At 44.0% G+C, this 26889-nt stretch overlaps 1 protein-coding gene across 1 annotated transcript in view; it reads left to right on the forward strand.

Moving 5' to 3' along the window:
* The first annotated feature begins 14897 nt into the window (after positions 1 to 14897).
* LOC148134778 (putative G protein-coupled receptor 139) overlaps positions 14898 to 26889 on the forward strand; it is a 47114-nt gene continuing 35122 nt past the window's right edge. Inside the window, exons 1-2 of the mRNA XM_087985362.1 lie at positions 14898 to 15048; positions 23582 to 23869. Coding sequence (XP_087841488.1) covers positions 14898 to 15048; positions 23582 to 23869 — 439 coding nt within the window. The remainder of the gene's footprint in view (positions 15049 to 23581; positions 23870 to 26889) is intronic.

Genomic DNA, 26889 nt, shown 5'->3' on the forward strand with positions numbered 1-26889 from the left:
ACTTCCTGCCCTCTCGACAATCCCTGCACGTAGTTCAAGTGTACTCTCAGCCAAACTACCATCCATAATTCTGCAATTTACTTCAGTTTCTCCAAGCTGCCTCATCTCGATTTAATTCCCTTCCAGTTACTGAAGACAGCACAGAAACAGACCCTTCAGCCTAACTGAACAATGCTGACAGATTTCTCAAATAGAACGGGTTGCAATTTCCAGCGTTTGGCCCCTGTCCCTTGTAATATTCGTCTCTCCATGTACCTGCCCAAATGTCTCTTACATGTGGTAACTGTATTTCTTTCTACGATTTTTTCCCAGTTCATTCCTTGCAGGTGCAATCGTCTAATAATGTTGCCCCTTAACTACCTCCTTAAATCTTTGCTCTCTCAACCTCAGGTTTCTTCCCTCTAGTTTAATACTCACCTACCCTTGGCTATTCACCTTACTTATGCCCCACATGTTCTAAGAAAGGCTTATAATGTCACCCTGTCGCCTTCTCCGTCCAAGGGAAACAAAGACGACAAGCATCTCCAACTGCGGGACTCAACGCTCTGGCCAATGCAGACATGTGCGCCAAATGCCACTTTCTTCACCCTGCCCCACGGTAATGCTGCTTCCAAGGAAACATGTAGCTGCACCCCTTGTTGTCCCACTGTTCAAAAACACTGCCCAGGGCTCAGCCATTAACTGTGTTGGGCCTCCCTGGTATTTCTAAACACAATCCAACACCTGAATTAAATTTCATCTTTCTTTTCTTGGCCCATTGACCGAGTTGAACAAGATTTTATTTGGTAACCGCATTCACTGCCAACACTACAATTAAGTTTGTTATCCACAAACTTACGAAGAATTATTCCTACATTTTAACCAAATCACTTGTGTAAATGATGCAATCAACAGACACAGCACCGAGCCTTGTGTCACACCACTGGTCACAGGCCTCGAGTTTGAACAAAACCCTTCAACCACCACCCTCTGTCTCCTGCTGTCAAGCCAATTTACGATCCTGTTCGCTATCCCTCCCTGATTCCATGTGGGATTACGTTACTAACCAAGATGCTATGTGAAACCCTGTTTTATGTCATGCTGAAGTCAGTACAGACAAGCTTTTCAACAGACACAGTCAAATTTGTGACACCTGATATTGTATGGACAAAGCCGTGCTGACTAACTTTCATCAATCCTTGCCTTTCCAAATACATTTAACTCCTCTCTGGCAGACTCGCTTTTACAACTGTCACACAACCGACATCTGGCTATTTCATCTTTCGTTCCTTGGGATTACCTCTCAGTCTTTGTTAAATAGTCGAACATCACACTATTCGTAGTCATAGATTCACGCAGCATGGAAACTGACCCATCGGTTGATACCAACTATCATCTAAAATTAAACTCGTCCCACCTGCCTTCTCCTGGTTCATATCCCTGCAAGCCTTCCCTATTCAAGTACTTATCCAAATGTATTTTACACGTTGTAATTGTACCCACATCCACCCCTCCCTCGGGAGGTTCATTCCTCACACTGTTCAAAGCATCGACTATGTAACAGTTGAATCCTCATGTTCTTATTAAACGTATCTATCCTTTAATCTAAAATAAATGTGGCCCTCGTGTTCAAATACCCCATCCTGGGAAAAGACAACGAACATTAACTCTATCTATATCCCTCATTATTTTAAAACTTGGATAAGGTTGCTTCTCAACCTTCAGTGTCCAGTGAAAAGCGACTCCGCCGACAAAGCCTTTCTTCATAACTCAAACTTCCCATAGCTGGCAACATCCTGGTTAATCTCTTCTGAACCTCTGGCATCTAAAGAATATCTTTGCAACGTTTTCAAGAAAAACGGGTAGCCACTAAAAACAATCCGATGATTCCTCAGAAACAAACCCAAAACAAGCAGACACAAAGCAACCAAAAACTAGAGCCACATTCACTTACATCAAAGGCATATCAGAAATGACTTCCACACTTTTCAGACCCCTTTGCATCATGATAGTCCACAAACCTAACAATACACTTAAACAGCGACTAATGAAACTATATATCCATTAGATACTACTAGCAAAACCAACGTCGTTTACAAGATACCATTCAAGAACTGTCAAAAATACATCAGAAAAACTTGCAGAAAACGTGCCACGAGCGTACATGAACACCAATTGTCCACCAAATGACACGATGTACTGTCACTAGTTCCCATGCACACAGACTAAGAAAGACACCACTTTGACTACGACAACAACAACCAGCCTAAGACAGGCGAAACAGAAACACACACGAGAATTCTAAGAGCCATAACATTCTAACCAGAACTCAAACAATACACACAGCGATTTATATCCTACCTGCCTTCCCTTGAGAAAATGAAACCAAAATAACATCACCCACCTTAAGAAACCAAGTATTTTAAGTAGAGAGGCAGGACATACCATCAGCACTTCACCGGAGACGCTCACTGATGATGTTACCTAGTATGGTGACGAAACGTCTGAAAACAAATATTCATGCTCAGTGAGTTAACTTTCGACGTATCATCAACCTGAACTACAAATCTTCTAAATAATCACTAATATCGTTCCTATAACTGGTCGACCAGACGTGGACACAGAATTACAGAAAAGGCCTCATCAATGACTTGTACAACCTCAATATGAATTCACCAACCCTGTACGCAATGGACTAAGCATGCAAAGCACTGCCTCATCCATTCTGCGATGAAAAATTCTAGAATTATGTACCTGAACCCGGAGGTCCCGCTGCTCTGCAACACTGACAAAGGCCCTGGCATTAATAGCATTTGTTTTACCTTTGTTTGTTGCACCAAATGCATTACCTCATATTTATTCAAATTGAATTCCATCGACAGTTTTTCATCCCATTCACTCATATCAGCAACCCCCCTTTGTCATCTAAGAAAACCTCTCTCACTGTCCTCTTTGCCGCCCTCCTGTCTTCCAGAACAACATACATGGTAATGGTACTAATATCTCTGCAAGGAGCTCCATAATTTATTACCTAGCTTCCTACAATGTCCTGAAATACACTTCATCAGTTCCTGAACTTGATCTACCTTTGTGTTTTACAACCTTTCAGCATTGCCTCCTGTACAATTTGAACTCTTTATTCTCTCACATTAAACATATGCCGCATAGTTTTGCGCTCCAGGACCACGTGGAAAAGACCTTGAATATTCACCCTATCCATGGCCGTCATGTTTGTATAAATGTCTGTCAGATCACCCCTCAGTCTCCGATGCTCCAGGGAACATAGCCACAACCGTGGCAACATCTGAAAATATTTTTCTGAGCTTTATCAAGATTCATAACATCCTTCATGTAGAATGGAGATTGGAGTTACAGAGTATTCCAATTATGGCCCAAATTTGTTTAGAATCTTAACCATCTCCTGAAGTCGTTCCACACATCGATGACCTCATTGACCTTTAGGTGCCCCTATTTCCTCCCAGTTACTCTCTGGCCCTTAATGTATTTTGGAATCACTTTGAATTCTCCTTAAACTTATCTGCTGAAGCTATTTCATGTCCCGTTTTTGCATTCCTGATTTCCATTCAAAGTGTATATCTCCAACATGCATGCTGCCCAAGAGATTCACCTGATCGACCTGACTATACCTGACATGTCTCCCTTTTCCACGATCAGAGTCTGAGTAGTCATCTAGTGTTTCCTAATTCTGTCAGCATGGACCATCACACTAAAAGGAACATGCTGGCCCTGGCTGCTCATTTCATCGCACTTTGAAAATATTCCCACTTCCTTCGACACCCCTTTCCCTACAAAGAGACGCCTCCAATCACAGTTTGAAAGTTCATGCCTAATACTATCAAGATTGGTCATTCCCCACTTTATAAACTTAACCTTGTGAGAAAAGCCTGTCCTTTCTCATAACTATTTTCAAGCGAATTGAATTCTGATCACATTGTCTCTTACTGACACCCCAGTCCCTTTCCCCACCTCTTTTCCCTATGGAAGGTAATATTCTTTCCCCTTCCTCCAGTCGGACCATTTATTTATTGATTGGGCGTTTACGGGAACGCAATTAACAAATGCCTCCCTGCCAAATGCTTAACACTGGCAGTCCCAATCTAGCTTTGGGAAGTTTAAAAGCCCCTACCATTACAACCATATTGATATTTGAGATCTCCCAACATATTTGTTCATTAATCTTCCACTGATTATCTGGGATCAGTAGCACAATCATATCAAACTTCTTATTCTGATACTATTCTCATTCCTAAGTTCCACTAACATCGCTTCACTGGGTGATCCCACAGGAGTATCCTCTATATGTACTGCTGCGATGATTAATGCTGTTAAAACCCACCACCACCCCTCCTCTCTTTCCTCCCCTTATACCTTTCCTGTTGCGTCCGTATCTTGAAATAATGAGCTGTCAGTCCTTCACTGCCCCAACTGTGTTTCTGTAATATGTATAATACCGCAGTTCCATGTTCCCATCCATGACCTGAGTTCATCTGCCTTAACTGTCAGGACCCTTGCATTAGATTAAATGCTGTTAATCATCAGTTTTCCCTTATTGCCTGCTGCATTCTTGCCTGCCTTGCCAATTGAAATTCCTCTTTTACTTGTGTACCAGCCTCAACCGTCTCGCTGGCCTTACAACTGTGTCAAGTCTAACATCCTGCTAGACAAGCTTAAATACTCTCGAGTAGCCCTAACGTTTCTCCCCATTTGGATGTGGATCCCCAATCACCCCAATTCAGGTTTCTTTACACCCTGTCGACACGTGATGCCACCTTCGGGGACCTATGGGCTTGTCTATCAACGTCACTTCGTTCCTCACTAATCCACAACGGCCTACAGTTCATTATGTATGTCCTTCACTTATCATACTTCCCACAGGGTATAACCTCACACCGATCAGAAGTAAACTCCATCTGCCATTTCTCTCCGCTTTTTATCGTCTGATCGACTTCGGACTGGAGACTGAGACCATCCGCCTCACTATGTACACCACCCTAATCTTTCATGTGGTCTGCATTTCTAATAATGAAACCTTCTACTTTCACAATCAAGCCATTACTTTGCATAATAAACAACAATGGTTCCTGCACAGGTCCCTGCGCTACACTCGCTAGTGACGCATTTCAATCACAAAAATGTCTATTCACCAACTTAGGATCCAATTTGCCAACTTGCCTTGGATCCCATGGGCCCATCCCTTTTCGACCTGCCTTCAATGTGGGACCATATCAGAAGCCTGATTCAAGTACATGGAATCCACATATTCTGCACTGCACTCATGATGTTTTGGACATCATTTCAAAACTAAACTCAATTGAATTCATCAGACGGGTTCTTCCTCTATCCAATTGGTATGCTTATCCCGAATTCCTCCTTGCCTTTTCAATTGTAGATTCATCTTCAGAATTGTTTCCAATAATTTCACTCCCACTGATGTCAGACTACTGCTTGTACTTACGTGACCTATCCCTGCTGCCCTTCTTGAACAAAGGAACCAAATTTGCTATCATCCAGTCATTCAGCACTTAACCTATGGCACACCACGGCCCCAACAATCACTTCACTTATCTGCCACAGCTGCCTGGGATTCTTTTCATTGGACACTGAGAATTCCTTACTTTTATGCCTGCGAAAACATTTAATACCTCCGCATTTAATGCCCCTCCTTTTAATGACCCTCAGCCACCCTCTATACTTTTGAAGGGCTTCCCCTGTTCTGATTGCACTCTAATTTCTTTATCAAACTCATGACATCACTTTATCAGTATTCACTGGAGTTACTGCCTTTGCCATTCACTCTTCACGGAACTCATTGGCCCTGAATTCTCTCTGTATCACGTTAAGATGATCCTATTTTAGACTATAGACTTTATTGTAAATAGTTTCTCCAAGTCTATGTTTGTCAGATCCTGTATAATGGTCGTGGTAATTTTATGTAATAGAGATATTCTAATGACAAGTGACCTTCACCAAATTTAGGCATAACACTTCTACACAATCCTTATTTATTTCCATACTGACTTCGAAACTTACAGAATTTTGGCAACTTACTCCATAGAACTATATAATCATTATCTCTGTCATCTTGTCCAGGAACTCCAGCCTACCTGTCTCTCAAACATCGTCCTGCCTTTACCAAATTCTCCATTTGTGCACCTTCTTCCACTATCTACATAAGGTATCATTGCAACCTTCTCCAAACCCCACAACACTCTTCCATCCTGTTCTATAGCACCTCACTCCGTCTAATCTTCTACCATCTATATAAAATTCCTTATCTGCATAAACCACTCCAGTTCATGCAGCCTTTCCTGCCAGTCCTCCCTTTGTGTAATATGATGAAACCACTTGCCCCTTCCTAGATCTGTAACTCGCCCAATCTCTGAACTCTTCTCTATCTCTGTGATCTCCTTCCGTCACTAGTAGCCTTCTTAACCCTGTAACCTCCTGCCACTACTAAAACCATCCATGAATGTCTAACATACTCTTGATTATGTCACCTCTTCCAGTCCCTACGACGCTGTCTGCATTGTCAGTCTGAATAGTCCTTTCTAATTGTGAAACCCTCAGTATTGCTAACTTCATCCATTCTCGACAGCCTTCCCTATCTCTGTAATCGACTCGAACCTCCACCGTCCTCTCTATAGTTGTACCCTTCTCCAGTCCCTCGTAAACACACTGCTATTAATAATTCCTCCCGTTCTTTTGCTGTACACTGGCAGTATCCTCTTCCTGTTCCAATAACCCTTGTGAAGATTGTGAACTCGTCCAGTCTTTGCAATGCTCATTATCATAGTATTTTCCTCCGACGAACCATCCTTGTCTCTTGAACATTGCCTGTTTCCCACTATTCTCCTTAACTCTGAAAACAGGCTATTGTATACTCTTTGTCTTTATAAGCTTCTGCAGTCCTTACAAAGCTCCTTGTGACTGTCACTTGTTTCTTCCCTGAGAATTCTCCCTGTGACTGTAACCTTCGAATAAATGAATGAATAAGTTAGCTTTTTGTCACATGTACTCCAACGAGTAGAGTGAGAAGCTTTTGACTCTCCATGTACAGCGCCATCGGATCGACAAGGGTAACTATTTACTGACTCTTCATTTACAAGTTTACGGACAATGCAGCAATATCACCAACACGCAGTATCATTTTAAGTACAGGATACGTAGATATAATCCTTATTAAGAGAATACAGATATGAACACTAAAAAAAAATACGTTGGCATTCGTTGCCGCACTCGCCATCAAAATTACTGCATGCAACTTCCAGAACCATTCATATAGCTGTGCAAAATGATCTGGATTGCATAAACTTGCATTTGACTGTCACTTCCACAGTCCCCCTCGATAGCAATAAAGTGATTTAGTCTTAACAAAATTACTGATCAGTATAAATTGCTGCTATCCCTACACTGGCTATCTTGGTAACTTCTTCCCAACTCTACCGTCCTCCCTCTGGCAGTAATCACCTCCAGTTCCTGTGATCCTCTGCGTGTAACCTGCTCGAATCAACAGAACACACGTAACCTCTGTCAGCTTCTCCACTCTCTCACTCTGCCAGTAAATACAAACTTCATTCTCCATGTAAACTCGTTATAGCAGTCCTTACCCCTAGAAGGTCCTTCTGTCAAAAGAGCTGGCAATGCCTGCGTATTTGCCCTCAATCCCCATATATTTCATGATCTGTGTCATCTTAACTAGAACATTCAATTCACCTTATTGATGAAGCAAGTCCCAGTTTCCTGAGCGGTCCATATCTATGTTGATCTCTTCCAGATCCAAAAGATCTCCCTCAAGTTTCTCATGCCACACAATCCTCACTATCTGTAATCTACTACTGTTCTAAAAATCTCCCCCTCTCTGTAAATTTTTCCAACCCAACCAAACCTCTTTATAAACTCCTGCATCTCCTGCAATGTGGCTAATCGGTGTAACCTCCTCCTGTCTCTATAACAATATTAATCTGTGGAGAACCTACAATCCTCCCATTCTGTGTAATCCTCTCAGATCCCTGAAAGCTTCCCGATCTGTAGAACCCTCTCCAATGCCTGTGACTTTCCCGATCCAGTTCCTACAAGACTCACTGTCGATGCAACATCCTCCCATCGCATTCACACGCCCTCTCAATGCAAGTTCCAGCAGTCGCTCCATCCATCTACTCATCTCCATATTCTGCTTCTGCACTGACGCCCCTATCTGAGCAAATGTCGCCCTCCTCCACAATGTCCCGAGCGAAGGAACTTCCTCCATCACCATGAACCCTTATTAATATGAAGCCTCCGTTGCCACTTCAATCCTCGCAATTTTGCAAAATCCTCCAGTGCTGATATCCCTCCCTGTCTCTGTAACCTGTACCAGTGCCCTTCTGGTGAACATTGCAGAGGAAAAGTTGTTGAGGTTGGGCTATGTTACGGAGGTAGGAAGACCTTCAGAAACTGGAGGACCACTCAAATGTTGGAAGTCTGTGGATCTTGCATTCGAGCAGAGGTAGCGGTATTTAAAGAATCTGAAGGATTGGATCGATAATGGGCTGTGAATCCTGAGGGATATTACAATCTGAATCACGGACGTCTTCTGATTGGGCCAAGGGATTCAAAACAAATATTTTGTAATTATAAATGCACAAACCTTGGATCTTGTTGAGCTGCATCTGGAGAACTTTACTGGAATGGATGAGTGCAGCTTCAGGTTCCCAGGTTGGGAGATGTAGTTCAAATGTGAATCTATTTGGCCATTCTCTCTGAGTGTTTGACTCTGACCTGGTGCTGCTCATGTGATCTCCAGATCTGCATGATACACCAGAGTTCACCTCAGCAAAATCTTAATTTGGAATTTTGTTAATTTTTCTCCTTATTGTAAAGTGGCAAATTGGTAAAATGCAGGAACTGGTTTCCAAGTGGAGAGAATGAAATATTCTTCATTAACTTTGACACATTCAGTGAGGTTTTGTGGATTCTGCCGTTTTCTGTAGACTGTCGTTCAGAGGATTATATAACCTGTGAATCTGAATGATGAGTTTCGTTGTTTTGTGCAATTAGTCATCATGTGACTGTAACGGAGATGTTATGCTGTGGCAATGCTGTAACACTATAAATACCTAAAAGATGGTATGTCTCCAACTGGCTCAGAAGGCTGTGCACTGGGACTTGAGCACGAGGATCTGGGAAACCTCCGATTGTTTATATGTGGCGCTTGCACCAGACTGGGTGAGCGCTGCTAACTGAGGAAATGACAAACCGAGAGCTTGGGGTCTTTCTGTTGTGTCTGCCCTTGTACCACATAGTTACTTACCTCTCATTAAGTGAGCCTGTTCCGTTCTCCATTCCTGGCAGGACACCATCACTGAAACCCACTTCTGCCGCTGAAAGTCTCCCCTCTCTCTAACCCGTTCCAGACCTTACAGCTTCGCCTTCGTCTACTATCTCCTGCAGTTCGCAATGACCTTGTTCTTTGTTACCCTGTGAAATTCGTAGGTGCTGTGTGGAAACAAACCTGAAGTGGATGTGAGTCACTGAAATAAAGACCCCTTCCCCATCTTATATGGGAATTTTCTTTGTCAATATGAGCCTCCTTGTGTGCCTGTCCCATAAGAGGAAGGAGGTATCATTTCAGCATCCATCCTATCAGTTCCCTGGGAATCAGGACATTAATGAGTTCAGTTATCATCCTGATGTCTCTCAGCAGGAAAAGGACCCAAGTATTCAAGTCAGTATCCCTCTGTGTTTCTGCAATCACTTCCTGTTGCTCTATCCTTCTGAAAGCTATCCCAGCCTGGATAGTACTCCAAACTATTATTTCCTGGGAATGCTTTACAACTCCTTACTTCTGCAAACTTCATGCACTCTGACAATCCGCCTGAATCGCTATGAACTTCTCCGGCTTCTACAGTGCTCCCAATTTCTAAATTCTGTGACAGCCATATCTGTATCCCCGAGTCATTACATTTCTCCTTGTCTTGGTGAACTCTTTGTCTCCAGAAGGTCCTGCAGCTCCAACATCCATCCCTATCTGTGGAACTTCCTCTGGACGCCACAACCCTCGCAATGTCTGCAGACTCCTCCAGCCCTCACCATGTCTCTAATAACCTTCGGTCCTGCCAACCCTACTAACACGTCCCTAAAACCCTCCAAATCTGTGGAAGCTCCACCAGACGTTATAGCTATCTTGCTCTCTCTGACTGTCTCAGTGATTTCAAACATCACCAATTCCACAACGTCTTCCAGATTCATACGCTGTATACTCATACAGCGGCTCCTGTCTGTAAAACACCCCACATACGTTCGAGACAACACCCTTGCTCCCCACGTATTCCAAGACTTCCGTTTCGCGGCCCCCAACGCCTCATCTTCACCATGGATATCCAATCACTCTACACCTCCATCCGCCATGACCATGGCCGCCAAGTCCTACGTTTCTTCCTCTTCCGACGTCCCCAACAGCACCCTTCCAACGACACCCTCATTCGTTTGGCTTAACTTGTCCTCACCCTTAACAATTTTTCCTCGAATTCTTCCACTTCCTCCAGACCAAACGGGTAGCCATCTGCACCGGTATGGGGCCCAGCTATGTATGTCTGTTTATTGGCTACGTCGAACAGTCCATTTCCATAGTTATACCGGCACCACTCCCCACCTCTTCCTCCATTACATTGATGACTGCATTGGCGCCACCTCATGCTCCCGAGAGGAGGTTGAGCAATTCATCAACTTCACCAGCACATTCCACGCCGAACTTAAATTCACCTGGACCATCTCTGACACCTCTCTCCCGTTCCTGGACCTCTCCATCTCAATTAATGACGACTGACTTGCCACTGACATAGTTTTACAAACCCACCGACTCCTACAACTACCTGGATTATTCCTATTCCCACCCTACGTCCTGCAAAAATGCCATCCCATATTCCTAATTCCTCCGCCTCCGCTATGTCTGTTCCCAGGAGGACCAGTTCCACCACAGAACACATCAGATGGCCTCCTTCTTTAGAGACCGCAATTCCCCTTCCCACGTGGTTAAAGATGCCCTCCAACGCATCTCATCCACGTCCCCCCTCCGTCCTGAAACCCCACCCCTCCAACCGTAACAAGGAGAGAACCCCCCGGGTGCTCACCTTCCACCCTACCAACATTCGCATAAACCGTACCATCGCAAAAAGACTCCACCATCAGGGATATATTTCCCTCCCCATCCCTTTCCGCCTTCCGCAATGACCATTCCCTCCGTGACTACCTGGTCACGTTCACGCCCCCCTACAACCAACCCTCCCATTCTGGCACCTTCCCCTGCCACAGCAGAAATTGCAAAACCTGCGCCCACACCTACTCCCTCACCTCCATCCAATGCCCCAAAGGAGCCTTCCACATCCATCAAAGTTTCACCTGCACATTCACCAATATCATTTATTGTATCCATTGCTCCCGATGCGGTCTCCTATACATTGGGGAGACTGGACACCTCTGAGCAGAGCGCTTTAGGGAATATCTCCGCGACACCCAGACCAATCAACCCCACCACCCTGTGGTCCAACATTTCAACTCTCCCTCCCACTCTGCTGGGGACATGGAGATCTTGGGCGTCCTGCACCGCCGCTCCCTCACGACCCAGCGCCTGGAGGAAGAACGTCTCATCTTCCACCGCGGAACACTTCAGCCCCATGCTATCAATGTGGATTTCCCCAGTTTCTTCATTTCCCCTTCCCCCACCTCACTCCAGCTCCAGCCTTCCAGTTCAGCACCGCCCTCATGAAGTGTTCTTCCTGCCTATCTTCCTTTCCACCTATCCACTCCATCTTTCTCTCTGACCTATCACCTCCATCCCCACCCCCATTCGCCTACTGTACTCTATGCTAATTACTTCCCACCCCCTCTCATTTATCTCTCTACTCTGCAGGCAGCCTACCTCTGTTCCTGATGAAGGGCTTTTGCCCGAAACGTCGATTTTCCTGCTCCTCGGATGCTGCCTGTCCTGCTGTGCTTTTCCAGCACCACTCTAATCTCGACTCTGGTTTACAGCATCTGTAGTCCTTGTTTCTTACCTCTAAAACTCACCTGCGTCTGTAAACCATCTAAGTGATACAACACTACTCATTTCTGTAATCTCACGCCACCACAACCATTCTCCCCGTCTCTATAAGCTCTGCCTGCCACGAGTATTCTCCCTGTACGTGTCAATACCTCCAGTGACTGCAAGCTCCTTGGTTGTGTAATGCCCACCAGACCCTACAGCCATCACTAACTGTGTAATAACCTTCACCCCCATATCCAACTTGCAGCCACCTTCTCTCACCTTTGCAACCCTCCCTATGTCTTGACATTCTTCAGTCGCTAAATCCATCCCTGTCTGTGTAATCCCCTCCAGTCTCGAAAACACGCTCAATTTTTTTAACCTCTTCAAACCCTGACAGCTTCCCCACCTCCACCCCTCCACTCCTCCATTCCCACCCCCGTGCACACTCCATCAGATGCTATACACCTCCCTATCGGTGTGACGAATTTGAGGCAATTAAATTCTCCTTATATCTGTAAACAATTTGTCTCACTGTAGCCCATCCTAATGTCGTAAGGTACTCCAGTGCATCACAACACTTTGTATGACTGCAGCCTCCTACAGTCACGATAAGCTTCCCTATCCCTGTCCAGCATGCACAACACTCACTCACTCCAAAATATCTTCTAGTGCATAAAACCAGATCATTCTCGAATATTCGCCAGTCCATACTAACCTCTCTGTCCATTTAATATTTTCACGTCCACTCCTTATACCTGTAATACTCTCCAGTCCCTACCATCATCCCTATCCCGTAGCATTCTCCAGTCAATACCATCCTCCCTGTTCCTGAAATAATCTCCAGTGCATACCATCCTCCCTATGTCTATTAGGTTCTTCAGTCCATGCCATCATCCCTATCCCTGTAACATTATCCAGTCCATCCAACCTCCCTCTTCCTGTCACATTCTCCAGTCCTGGACTCATAGAGTCCTGGAGAGGTTCAGCATGGAAACAGACCATTCAGTCCAACCCGTCCATGTCGACCAGATACCCCAACGCAATCTGGTCTCACCTGCCATCACCCGGCCCATATTCCTCCAAACACTTCCCAATCATATACCCATACAAATGCCTCTTAAATGTTGCAATTGTACCAGCCTCCACCACTTCCTCTCACATTCCCCAGTCCATACTATCCTCCATATCTCTGTCACATTCTGCAGATGCGGCAATTGGCATTGAATGTGCCACAACCTTGATTCCTTTGAATGCCACCACATCCTGCTCAATGTAGTATCTAATAATGTGCATCCCGACACACATACCTAAGCCTGGAATCTAATCCAGGCCCCTCTATCGCTGCAACTTCCTCCAATACTGAATTCCTTTCTCCAACTGGCATTCAGCAGCACCAGCAACTATCCTCAACTGTGTAACGTCCTCCTGCCCCTCGATGCCTCCCTGTCTCTGTAAATCACCCCTTTAACCCCTACTATCACTGAAACACTCCCTACATTTGCAAAAATGTCGACGAAAGGTCGCTTTAACTGAAGTGATAAAATATGATTGAACTGTCTGGATGGAAATGTGGCAGCAGAATGACCATGCCTGGGAAGTGAATTTTGAAAGATTGCCATGATTTTCGCAGCATAGGTAAAACGACAAACACAGTGTTGTGAAGAATCAATGCAGTTTGCGAATTAGTGAGACAGCCAATTCAACCTGGGAATTTCACGGAAAATGAAATTCATGAAATGAATTAAATTCAGAGTCATTTTAGTAAAACTTAAAAAACTGAGAATGTACTTGCAGCAAGGGCAGTACAGTAACTGTGTATTAAAATAGTCTCCATCCGAACTGGGTAATGAGTGACTATCAGTATTGGAATGGATGGAATCCAGGATTGTATGTGAGATGGTTTTCTGTAACAGCATACCAAGGAGCAATCAAGAGAAGGGACAGTTCGAGATCAAATGTTCTGAAAAAAGATATGTCTAATCATCTCATATCAGCGGAGTTTTGTGAGCAGAGAACCAGAATACTATAGAATCGTTTTTTGAGTTCGAAACAGATTTAGTTAAGATCATAATTCATAGGAATGGCATCAGGCCATTTGCCCATCGAGAATGCTCTGCCCTTCAATAGGATCGTGGCTGGTCTGATAATCCGCAATTCTACTTTCCTGCCTTTCACGCGAACGCATTGTTTCCCTGATTAATTAAAATCTGACCTTCTCTTCTGTAAGTATACTTAATGACCTAGCCTCGACAGCCCACTGCGGAACTGAATCCCAGAGGTTCACTCCCCTGTGAGGGAAGAAATTCCTCCTCATCTCTGTCGTGAATGAATGTTGTCTTGCTAGGATTTTATGCCTCCAGTCACACTATCTCGAACAAGGGAAACCAAAGGAAGTGGCAAAAATCGTTATTGAGGGTAAGGCAATGGATGTTGTCGATATGAACTTTACTGAGGCATTTGTAAAGGTTCCTCAATTTAGGTTGGTCCAGAAAATACGTGGAACTGTCCATTTTTCGCAGTTACACTGGCATGACATCCGTCGTTTTCCTCCATTACATTGCTGACTGTATCGGCGCCACCTCGTGCTCTCACGAGTAGGTTGGACAGGTCATTGACTTTAACAGTGCCTTCCAGTCTGACCTCAAGTTCAATTGGGCCATTTCCGGCACCTCCCTCTTCTTCCTGGACATCTCCCTCTCCGGGGATCAACTCACCATGGACATCTATTTCAAACCCAGGAACTCCCACATTTGCCTGAACTATACATCCTCCCATATCCGTCTTTGTAAAGCCGCGATCCCGATGTCCCAATTCCTCCGCTATGTTTTCTCCCAAGAGGAGAAATTCCAGCCCAGAACATCCTGGATGGCCTTCTATTTCGAAAAACTCAAAAATGCCTTCCAGTGCATCTTCCCCATTTCACGCACATGAAACCCACGCCTCCAACTGCATGCTACTCTTACGTGAGGAACAAGAGGATTGCCAGAGTGAGGGTAGCGTCATCCGAGATCGTGAAGGGAAATATGTATCTGGAGTAGCAGGAGGTAGGGAAGGTCCTTAGATAATACATTGCCTCAGTATTCACTGTTGAGAACGATCTTGTCGTTTGTGAAGGATGCGTGAAATAGGTTGATATATAAGAACATGTTTATGTTGAGAAGGCGGATGTGATGAACATTTTGAAAAACATTAAGGATAGATAAATCCCGTGGGCCAGAAAAAGATATACCCAAGATTAACACAGCAACAGAGGGAAGATTTTGCTGTACGTTTGACGGTGATCTTTGTGTCCTCACTGTCTATTGGAGTCATGCTAGATAATTGCAGGGTGGCAAATGTTATTGCCTGGTTCAAGACAGGGACGAATTCTAATTGTGTGAATTAGAGACCAGTTAGTCTTACGGGCAGTGAAGGCATATCGAAAGAGTAGGACAAGTCTTAAACAAGGAATCAAGCGGGAAAAAAGCGGTCTTGAAATAGCTATAGCAAGCAGAATTAAGGAAAATCCCAAAGCATTTTATTCTTATATAAGAAGCAAGTGGGTAACAGGAGAAAGGATTGGTCCACTAAATGAGAAAGAAGGAAGGCTTTGTGCTGAACCTGAGAGAATGTGTGAGATTCTGAACGATTACTTTGCATCAGTGTTCACTGAGGAGAGGAACATAATGAACCTTGAGATGAGAGATAGAAGTTCGATTAGTCTGGATCACGTTGGCATAAGTAGGAAAGATGTGTTGGGTGTGTTAGAGGTTATTAAGGTGGAAACATCCCCAGGACCGATGGGATATATCCCAAGTTGCTGAAGGAGGTGAGAGAGGAAATACCTGGGGCCCTGACCAATACCTTTGTGGCATCCGCAAATACAGACGACGTGCATGAGGACTGGAGGGTATTTTATGTTGTCCACCTGTACAAGAAGGTTAGTAGGGATATTTCAGATAACTACAGACCAGTGATCCTGACGTCAGCGTTTGGGAAGTTACTGGAGAGGGTACTGAGAGATAAGATCTATTTATATTGAGAAAAGAATGAGTTTATCAGTGATATGCAACATGGTGTTGTGCAGGGGAGATCGTGCCTTGCCAACTTAATAGAGTTCTTTGAGGAAGTGACCAAGTTGTTAGATGAAGGAAGGGCTGTTGATGTCATATACATGGACTTTAGTAAGGCGTTTGATCAGGTTCCCCATTGTAGACTAATGGAGAAAGTGAGGTCACGTGGTGTGCAGGGTGTTCTAGCAAGGTGGATAAAGAACTGGTTGAGTAACAGGAGACAGTGAGTAGTAGTTGATGGGAGTTTCTCGAAATGGAGAAAGGTGTTCCACAGGCTCCACTGTTGTTTGTAATATACATAAATGATCTAGAAGGGGGTACTGTTTGTATGATCAAATTTGCAGATGGCACAAAGATTGGTGGAGTAGCAGAGAGCATTAGGGGATGTCAGAGAATACAGGAGGATATAGATAGACCGGAGGTTTGGGCGGAAAAGTGGCAGATGGCTTTCAATCCAGATAAATGTGAAGTGATGCATTTAGGCAAGTCTAATTCTAGAGCAAATTATACAACGAATGGAAGATTGTTAGGAAAAGGAGAGGGGCAGACAGATTTGGGAGTGCAGGTCCATTGTACCCTGAAGGTTACTGCACAGGTGGATAGAGTGTTCAAGAAAGCATTTGGAATGCTTGCCTTTATTGGACTGGGTATTGAGTATAAGAGCTGGTATGTCATGTTAAAATTGTACAAGACATTGGTTCGGCCGCATTTAGAATATTGTGTACAGATCTGGTTGCCACATTACCAAAAGAATGTGGACGCTTTAGAGAGGGTACAGAGAAGGTTTACGAGGATGTTGCCTGGAATGGAAGGTGCTAGCTATGAAGAGAGGTTGAGTAGGTTAGGCTTACTTTCAGTCGAAAAAAGGAGATGGAGGGACATGTTTGAGGTTTACAATATCATGAAGGATATAGACAGGGTGGATAGAAACAAACCTTTTCCCAGGGTGAAGGATTCAATAACCAGAAGTCATGCTTTCAAGGTGAGAGTTGGCAAGTTTAAGGTGGATACACACGGCAAGTACTTCATACAGAGGATGTTGGGCGTTTGGAATGCATTGCCAGCAGAGGTGGTAGAGACAGGCACGGTAGATGCATTTAAGCTGAGTCTGGACAGATGCGTGAGTAGGTGGGGAGCAGAGGGATACAAATGCTTAGAAATTGGCTGACAGGTTTAGACAATTGGTTTGGATTGACTCAGGCATGGAGTGCCGAAGGGCCTCTTCCTGAGCTGTAAATTGTCTTTGTTTTTGTCCTTTTTTTTGTGGTGTGCAGATTATTGGAGAAGACTCTGAGAAACAGGATTTATGACCATTTGGAAAACCATAGTTTGATTAAGGATAGTCAGCATGGCTTTGTGTGGGGCAGTTGAAGCCTCACATATTTTAAAGAATTTCTTCAGGCTGTGACAAAGCACATTGATGAGATACAGAGTCACAGAGTCACAGAGATGTACAGCACGGAGGCAGACCCTTCGAAATAACTCGTCCATGCACATAAAATATTTCAACCTAATCTAATCCTATTTTCCAGTACTTGACCATATCCCTCTACACCCTTCCTATTCAGAAACCCATCCAGATGCCTTTTAAATGCTGTAATTGTACCAGCCACCTTCCTCCTGCCAAACTAGTTACTCTGTCAGCTCAATCCATACACGCACCACGCTCGACATGAAAATGTTGCCCCTAAGTTACCTGTTATATCTTTCCAATCTCACCCGAAACATATGTCCTCCAGTTCTGGTCAAGCTCCCCCGGGAAATATACATTGCCTGTTTGTCCTATTCATGCCCCTCATGGTTATTTCAACCTTTATCATGTCACCACTCAGCTTCTGATGCTCCAGGGAAAATATTCCAAGTCTGTTCAGCCTCTCCCGACAATTGAAATCCTACAACTCTGGCAACATTCTTGAAAATATTTGTTGAACAGTTTCAAGCTTCAAAAATATTTCAGTTCGCCAGGGTAGTTGCATTCACAAAGTACGGAGGCATGGATTACAGGGAATTTTGGATATCTGCATACAGAATTGATTGACCATAAAAGTTGGAGGGTGGTGGTAGATGGGAAGCATTCAACCTGGACCTTAGTGATCAGTGGTATTCTGCAGGGATCTTTTCTAGGAAAACACATGGATGTGGATGTGAAAGAGCGGGTTAAGAGGATTCCTGATGACATGAAATTTGTTGGAGTGGTGGATAGTGTGGCGGGATGTTGTAGTTTCCAATGGGATATTGACACGATGCCGACCTTGGTTGAGAAGTGGCAGATGGAGTACAAACTGGAAAAGTGTGATGTGATTCAGTTTGGAAGTTTGCAGAATTCAGGATTAAAGGTAGGTTTCCTGGCAGTGTGAACGAATGGAGGGGCCTTGGGGTCCATGTCTGCATACTCCCCAGTGTTGCCACCCAAGTTGACAGGGTTGTTTGCGTTTAAGAGCTGCATAGTTATGCTGCAGTTCTGTAAAGCTCTGGTTGGACCACACTTGGAATATTGTGTTCAGTTCTGCTTCCCTCATTACAGTAAATATGTGGAACCTTTAGAGAGAGTGCAGAGATTTTCAAGAATGCTGCCCAGACTAAGGGACATTTCTTATGAAGAAAGGTTGTGCGAGCTAAGGCTTTCTCTCATTGGAGTGAAGAAGGATAAGAGGCAACCTGATAGAGGTGAACTGGTTTGAAAGAGTTTTCAAACGAGAGACTCAGGTGAAGATGTGTTGAAGAAATTTATGAAAGAAATGCCAAATTTGACGGAAAAGCAAATGATGACATTAGAGGGCGATTGGATTGTGGGCTGCACAAAGATATATCTGGAGGAACAGAGTAGCATTGGAAGGCGAGATGAGTGGTGCAGAAGGAATGACCAGTCAGAGACATTTCTCCCATGGCACAAGTGACTACCATAAGCAGGCATTATTTTGTCGGGATTGGAGGAAGGCTCACAGTAGATTTTAGTCGTTGGTTCCTTATGCAGAGAATGGTGGGTGCATGGAATGCACTGCCATTGGGGGTCGCAGAGAAAGATACGGTAAGGACACTTAATGGCCTCTTTGATCGGCACATGGTTGATAGGAAAATAAAGGGCATGTAGGTTAGTTTGATCTTAGGATAGGATAACATTTCAGCACAACGTCGAAGGCCAAAGGACCTTGTGTTTTCCTGTTCTATGTTCTGTGCTTTACGTTCCCTATGGTAGATTGGGTAATAAGTTCAGATCAATGTAAAAGGATATGGGATCCAGGAGGAGCTAGTAAACCGAATACAAAATTGGCTTGAAGTGAGGAGAAGGGTGTAGTGGGAGACATTTTGTATTTTCTGACTGTAGGCAATTGACCAGCCATGTACTGCGTAGACTATTCTTTGTCATTTGGATAAATGATTTGGATGAGAATATTGATTTCCTGGTAAGTAACTTTGTGGGTGACACTGAAACTGATGTTATAGTTGGCAGTGAAGAAGGATATCTATGACAAAACAGGATTAACAGTACTGCTGAGATAGTGAGCTGACGAATAGCAAATGGAGTTTAATTAGATAAATACGAGATTTTGAATTTTGATAAGACAAAACAGGGTGGGACGTGTGCATTTAACGTTAAGGCCCTGAGTAGTGTTGTCAAACAGAAACATAGGGGTGCAGATACACAGTTCTTTCAAAGTGGTGTCACAGATACAAAGGCTAGTGAAGCAGGCGTTTGCAACACTTGATTCATTGGTCTGAGCATTGAGTGTAGGAGATGGAACGTCATGTTACGGCTGTGCAAGACATCGGTGGGGCCACCATGAAAGCATTTTTAACAGTTAGAAGACCTCATCTGATTCACTTACCCACTTTAGGGAATGACATCTAATATTCTATTCTAGTCTGGCTCACATGTGACTCCAGACCGAGAGCAATGTGGCTGATTTTGAGCTGCCTCCGATCAATTAGCAGTGGGAGAAAAGGATGCTGGTAAAATCAGTGACAATGACATCCCAGAAATGAAAGAATAATTAAAAGAACATATTTCGCCCCCCCACCCCGCCCCCCCCCCAACCCCCCCGACCTCCGTGAACACTTCCAGCTTCAGCAATTCGTATTGGCTTAGTAACACCATTCAGGCGCTGGCCACGCTCTGTAAGGTTTTCCCCACGTCCTCCACGTTCAACTTTTCCTGTTCCTATTATCTCATGAAACCAAGGCAATGCCTCCCCTTCCCATGCTCTCTTCTTGCTAGGAGACCCTTCTTAATCCCTTTCACGCTTAGTCCTAAAATATACCCGCTTCAGAATCATTAATATGTTTGGTGATCTTCTAATCCTCACAAAGCTAATATTAACCATTTTGTCCTGAGTGAGGAACAGGTGGGAACTTCTTGCTGAGGTTTCGTCTGTTTCACTAGAATGCCCTTCTGCTGAATATTTTATTCAATTCCTGGAAATATTCTACACTGCTCATTTACAGACACACGTTTCAGTCTGTTTACCCTGCTTACCTTGATCAGCTTTGCTCTCAAACTCATGCAATTGGATATTTTACTTTCTAGTTGTAGCGTGTCCATTTTGTGATTCACTTTAAAACTTTATTTTCCATTCAGCTGCAATTTATCACAATTTGCCTGATTATTCCTGATGAACACCGTTTGCCCGAAACGTCGATTTTCCTGCTCCTCGGATGCTGCCTGACCTGCAGTGCTTTTCCAGCACGACTCTAATCTAGACTATGCCCAAGGATGGTCAGGGGACTTCATGAAAAATTACCCAGGAGGCCTGACTCTGTGAGTATGACGATGTCAAACTGTTTCCTGACCGCGTCAATATAGGGAATAAAGTTGACAATGGAGCAGGGAAGAATGGGTGTAATTAGAAGCACTCTATCTGAATGTGTGTTGTATTTTCAAATCAGATACAGGAATTCACTGCATACGCTGAGGGAAATGGATGTGATTTAATGGCATTAGAGAGGTAAGGTGACAGGGTGACTGATATTTGGAACTAAATTTATAGAACATTTACAGCTGCGAGTGTTATACCAAGCTGAAACGGAGGTGGGAGAGATCGCCAAATTAGGGATGGCAACTGTATGATTGTAAAAGAGGAACTGACATTAAGTGATCAATGTATGACATAGATGGTTTAGAGTTGGGAACCAAGTGTAGTGTGTCACAGTTCACAGAGGATACGAAAGTGAGTAGCCCAGCAAAGCATGTGGAGGGCACTGTTGGTTTTCAGAGTTGACAAGGGTCTGTCGGATGGCGAATAATGTTTGCAAATGTGAGGTCATCCATTTTGCCAGGAATAATATTTAAAGGGTGAAATATTGCAGCATGCTGTTGTGCATTGGGGCTTGTGTGTCCTGATGCATGAATCACAAAAGTTGGTTTGCAGATGTAACAGGTAAGACGGGAAATGGAACAATATCCTTCATTGCAAGAGTGATATAGTTTAAAATCAGGGAGACTACGTTACAGTCGTAGAGTGTTCTGGTGGGACCGCAACTGGAGTACTGTGTACAGTTCTGGTGTTTTTACTCGAGAAAGGATGCACTGGCATTGGATTCAAATTAGACTGTGGAGGAAGTTGACGAGATGGATTCCGGAGTTGAGAGCGTTGCCTTATGTGTAAAGATTGAGCATGCTGAGATATATTCGTTGAAATTTAGAAGAACGAGAGGTATCGCATAAAAAACACACAAAAACACAAATAGGATCGAAGCAGGGAGGATGTTTCTGCTGGTGGATGAAATTCGAATTCGGGGCCACTATCTGAAAATATGGAGGAGCAGATTTAGGACTGACCAACCCAAAGGATTGTCATTTTGTGGAATTCAATGCCCACCTGAACAGTCGAGGCTACCTCGTTGAAAGTTTTAAAGGCAAAAGCATTGAGATTCATGAACACTTCAGGAATGAAAGGTCAATGGTACCGGGCGGGTAAGTGGAGCTGATTCCAAGAAAAGGTGATCCGATTGAATGGTGGAGCAGACGAACAATTGGCCTACTCCTGCTCCGGTTTCTTATGTTCTTAAGTATTGACATACATATATTGTTTTGTGCACAAAGTGCCAGTTGAGGTGAGTTTGGCGAGTGATTTGCACCATGACACTGAGTGGATCTCATCAGCTCCCCACATTAACTGGTGTTTGAGCCCACACTGTGAGAATCACGTTGGGTTTCCCCCATTTCTCACTGCACACCATTCCAGAGCAACTCACGATGAGAAGCAGTGCCATCTTTGAAAGCACATCATGAATTGGGAAAGCTCAAACCATGCAGAACTACCCTGCACCCCCTGATATTGAGACTGTACGTGACAGGCAGAGGGAAATAACAGCTCTTCCAAACCCGCGTTGAGTGCTCGGGAATGGAGCTCCTCCTGGGTGGGTAGAGTCACAGGCAGGATTTGCCTTTCCCGCAGGACCAGCTGTGGAGGCCATGACAACAGACCATGCCTGCCCTCTCTCAAATTGCCACTTGGGTTTGAGCAGTCTCAGCCAACGAGAGAAATGGACAAAATTGTAGTAAGTTCATTGTCCTTATCGAAGCCATCAGTGTAAAGGGAGCCCCATGGAGAATCTCACTATTCCCCTTGAGAAGAACAAACAAGTGGCTCTGAGTTATCATAACATCTGTTACAGACTCGAAAAGGCTAAGTGGCCTCAACCTGTCTCTCTTTAACAGACTTGATGGTTGAATGACATCCTCCTATCCTTCTGTAACAGACTCGAGAGGCTGAATTATCTCTTCCTATGGCACTGTAACAGGCTTAAGAGACTGAATGGCCTAATCTTGTTCCTACGTAACAGACTCGAGCGGCTGACTGGCCTCCTCGTGTTCCTCTGTAATAGACTTGAGAAACTGAATGTCCTTCTCCTGTTACTGTGTAACAGCTTCGAGGCGCTGAACGACCTCCTCCTGCCCTTGTGTTACAGTCTAGAGAGGCTAAATAGCCTCCTCCTGTCTCTCTGTAACAGTTTTGAAAGGCTAAACTCCCTCCTCCTGTCCGTCTGCAACCAGCACATGTGGACTGAATTTATTTCCACCTTCATGGGCAGCAGTCCCAGTACTCTGAATGATGTCTAAAGTTTATGAAAGGCTTTGATAACAGGACACTTAACAAAAGGAGCAAAATTAAGCAAAGTCAGTGTGCAATTCAACATTATTACCTTGGTTTGTAAATTCTTGATATTCCCCTAGTACCTACCATTTTCAGTTAGCATGTTATTTTATCCCTGTCTACTTTTATAAACAGAATGGGAGAGATAAAATCCTGCAGTTTTCTGTCTCGGGTCCCACATTCAAGAAAGAAAGATTAAAAAGAGTGAAAGGTTTAAACTTCATCCCTCAGTGACCTCATCCATTCCATCCAAACCCAGAAATTTCTCACTTTTAGTGTGATCTCAAAAGTGATGTAAGGAAGGGGTTAAGTGAATCTGTTTGTTCAATGGCTATGATTGATGTTAGTCTCCATGGATTCTAATTATCCCAATGGAGTTTTCTCATTTTTTTAAATGATAAATGGACTTCCTTCAACGTATTATCCCATAGTATACACGGTAGCATCACCGACAGTGCGAACAGGGATCAGCTGCTCCCTTCGCGAGAAGGGAAAGAGAGGAGAGAATCTGAGAACATTCGGCTCGAATGTTCCAGCAATGCATCCAAATCTGAGAACAGCAGACTGGAATGTTCCAATAATGGACAGGGGTTTACATTGGGATATTTGGCTTCTTTCGACTTATTATGATCGATGGTCATTATCAAAACGGATCAAATATGCACTTTATATTATTGATTATTTTTATTATCCAATCCTAGCTATCGTTGGTGTGCCTGGTAAGTCTTTCTGTTCAGTTGCTAATTATGTACGCCGTGTTTGATATAATACTGTTCTCCTCATCTACTCTATTCTCCTTGCTGCTGTTAGTATTCCTGCTGAGAGTCTGAATCCAGATACCCATTCCATAAACGACTACTAACTAGATCAGTGAGTTGTTCATTCACTTTTTTTTTGCTTCTGGCAGTACAACACACGGGTCTCTCTGTTGACAATGAAATTATTGGTGTCACATTCGGCAATGTCCCATGCTTTGAGACACGCCTTTGAAACTTGGTCTGTGCCTGTCCACTGAACTTCTGTGTTTGTCCCTCTCAGCTGATCTTGTGGTCAGTAACATAAGGAAGCCCCTCGAGTATTGTGCAAAGGACCAGGTATCAAACGTGTAACTGAGGAGTTTTTGAAGACTCATATCGTTGAAACGTTAGTGGTGCTGCTGGGGCTGGTTTGCTGGAGGTTGTGCTGTGAGCTGCCTCAGATATTAGGGAGAGCCGAAGGTTTGATGACCCAATTATGGATGGAGCATGAGGATTGTAGTGACAACACCAAGGCTAGTAACATGAACAACGAATAGGGCGGAGATGAGAAGCTCTGAAATCACGGAATGAGTGTGTGTGGGGAAAGAGATCTCCCATACCTGTCTGTGTCTCTTCCTGTACTCATACACACACTCTCTCTCTCTTTCCCCTCCACACACGCGCGCTTGTCCTTCTCTTACACACACAGGCACACACTGACACAAGACACGTGCACACACACATTCACACTCATACTCTTGTCTCCGTCCCCCCACACACTCCCTCTTTCTATCAAACACGCACACACAGATTCGCACCCGCACTCTCTCTCGCTCCATCTCAGCCACATACACTCAACCTCTGGCACACACACATTCACACTCACACTCTTCCTTTCTCTCCCCAGCACACACATACGCTCCCCCTCTCACACACGCATGTATATGTAAATCTATATGTTAATTTGCATTTGCAGATTTGTACTTGTGGATCCATTCTACTTCTTTTCGAAAAGCGGACTATTTGTTGACAGTCAGTCAATTTACCAATTTCTGAACACCTACTTTGGTAATAAAACTGGTCTGGCTCCAAGTTAAGTCAGAAACAGACTCCAAACAAGATCTAAATTACATTGTATGACTTTAGATGTCACATGCTTTAAATTCGTAACACCTGAAGTTATCTTGGAGCAGTGATTTAAATGACATTCTGAGATTTGATTATTTATCAATTCAGACCTGTGCCCGAAATGATTAAAGATTAATGTCACATCAGGTCTGTTCAATTCTTTCGCTTATAACTTTTTCCCATATAGATTCTGTGTCAAGTTCTTCCTTCTCTCACTAACATCTCATGAAGGAGCAGCCGTCCTAAAGCTAACGTTTTCAAATAAACCCGTTGGATTATACGCTTGTGACGTGTGATATTTGATCTCGTCCAACCCAATACAACCCCGCATGTCATGGCTTTTATTGGTTAGTCATTTCGGTCTCCAAGCATGTTTTTTTCTAACCCGATATGCTAATATCTTGCAAATCAGTCATTTGGTCGGCAATTTATGCAACACATTCTGGAATTCCAGATATACGACATTAGTAGAAAACCCATTATGCACATTGCTTGTTACACTTTTAAAGAACTCAGGCAAATATTTCAACAACGGTTTATTCTTCATATAGCCATATTGACTGTGATGGATTGTGATGTCACTTCCAAAATCCCCTGTTATCAATTCCTTACTAACACTTCCTAAAAAAAATGCTTTCAATCCCAATGATTTACTCACTGAATTTCATTTCCTGGTGAAGCTGCTTATTCTAATTTCTTCTCTTTCTGGAACCTCTACGTTCCTTTTCAATTCCTGCAAAACAGCCACAAGGCTGTGTAAGACGCATAAGTGGTTGAATGCATTCATACTGTTCCTGGTTTACAAACTCGATGGGCTAAATGTCCTCCTGCTGTTCCTACATTATCGGTTCTATGGGCTGAATGCCCTGCTCCTGTTCCTGACAATGTCGCTCAAGCTTTGGTTTGGCATGCTCCTGTTGCTGTCCAGAGATTTGGGAACTTACGGAATCTTCCTGCTGCTTTGCAACATTTAGATGGGCTCCATAACAGGCTCTAGATACTCAATAGTCTCCGCCTGAAATGGGAACGAGGGAGTGGTTTGTATTCAGGCACAGAAACGTGCCTGAATTACCTCGTCCTGCTCAAAGAAAACATCTGAAACGGTTTCTTGTTCTACTCCCATTCCTGTCCAACAGACTCAATGGGTTCAATGGCCTCATCCTCGTGGGATAATTTCCAGACACTTACTGGTCTCTTGCAGTGTTTATGCTGCAGTATTGAGAATGCTGAATGGTCTCATTGTTGTGTAACAGGAGAATGGTGTTGCATGGTCTATTATGGGCGCTGTGTTGTATTGTGGAGGGCCTAATTGGTCTTTTCCTGAAAGTATACATCAGGGTCCAGGAACTAAACAGCCTCCTCCTCATCTGCTGTAACAGAGTTAATGAATCTAGTTTTGCAGTACCTGTTTCCAGGTTTGAGATTAGATTACTTACAGTGTGGAAACAGGCCCTTCGGCCAAACAAGTCCACACCAACCCGCTAAAGCGCAACCCACCCATACATTTACCCCTTACCTAACACTAGGGGCAATTTAGCATGGCCAATTCACCTGACCCCTGCACATCTTTGGACTGTGGGAGGAAACTGGAGCACCCAGAGGAAACCCACGCAGACACGGGGAGATCGTGCAAACTCCACACAGTCGGTCGCCTGAGGCGGGAATTGAACCCAGGTCTCTGGCGCTGTGAGGCAGCAGTGCTAACCACTGTGCCACCGTGCCACCCACGGTGAGAAGTGGAACGGACTCCTGAATTTGCTGTGCAATTGTCTTCTGTTACTAAGCCTTAAAACAAAATCATCTGTCATTCTTGCAAACGTTAATAAGTATTGGATTCACCTGCTCATCCCTCCCTCCTAAGTTAACGTGACACT

The sequence above is a fragment of the Chiloscyllium plagiosum genome, unplaced genomic scaffold, assembly GCF_037043375.1.
Source record: "Chiloscyllium plagiosum isolate Xiang-an unplaced genomic scaffold, Cpla_swu_hap1 HiC_scaffold_52, whole genome shotgun sequence".
NCBI classification, from domain to species: Eukaryota; Metazoa; Chordata; class Chondrichthyes; order Orectolobiformes; family Hemiscylliidae; genus Chiloscyllium; species Chiloscyllium plagiosum.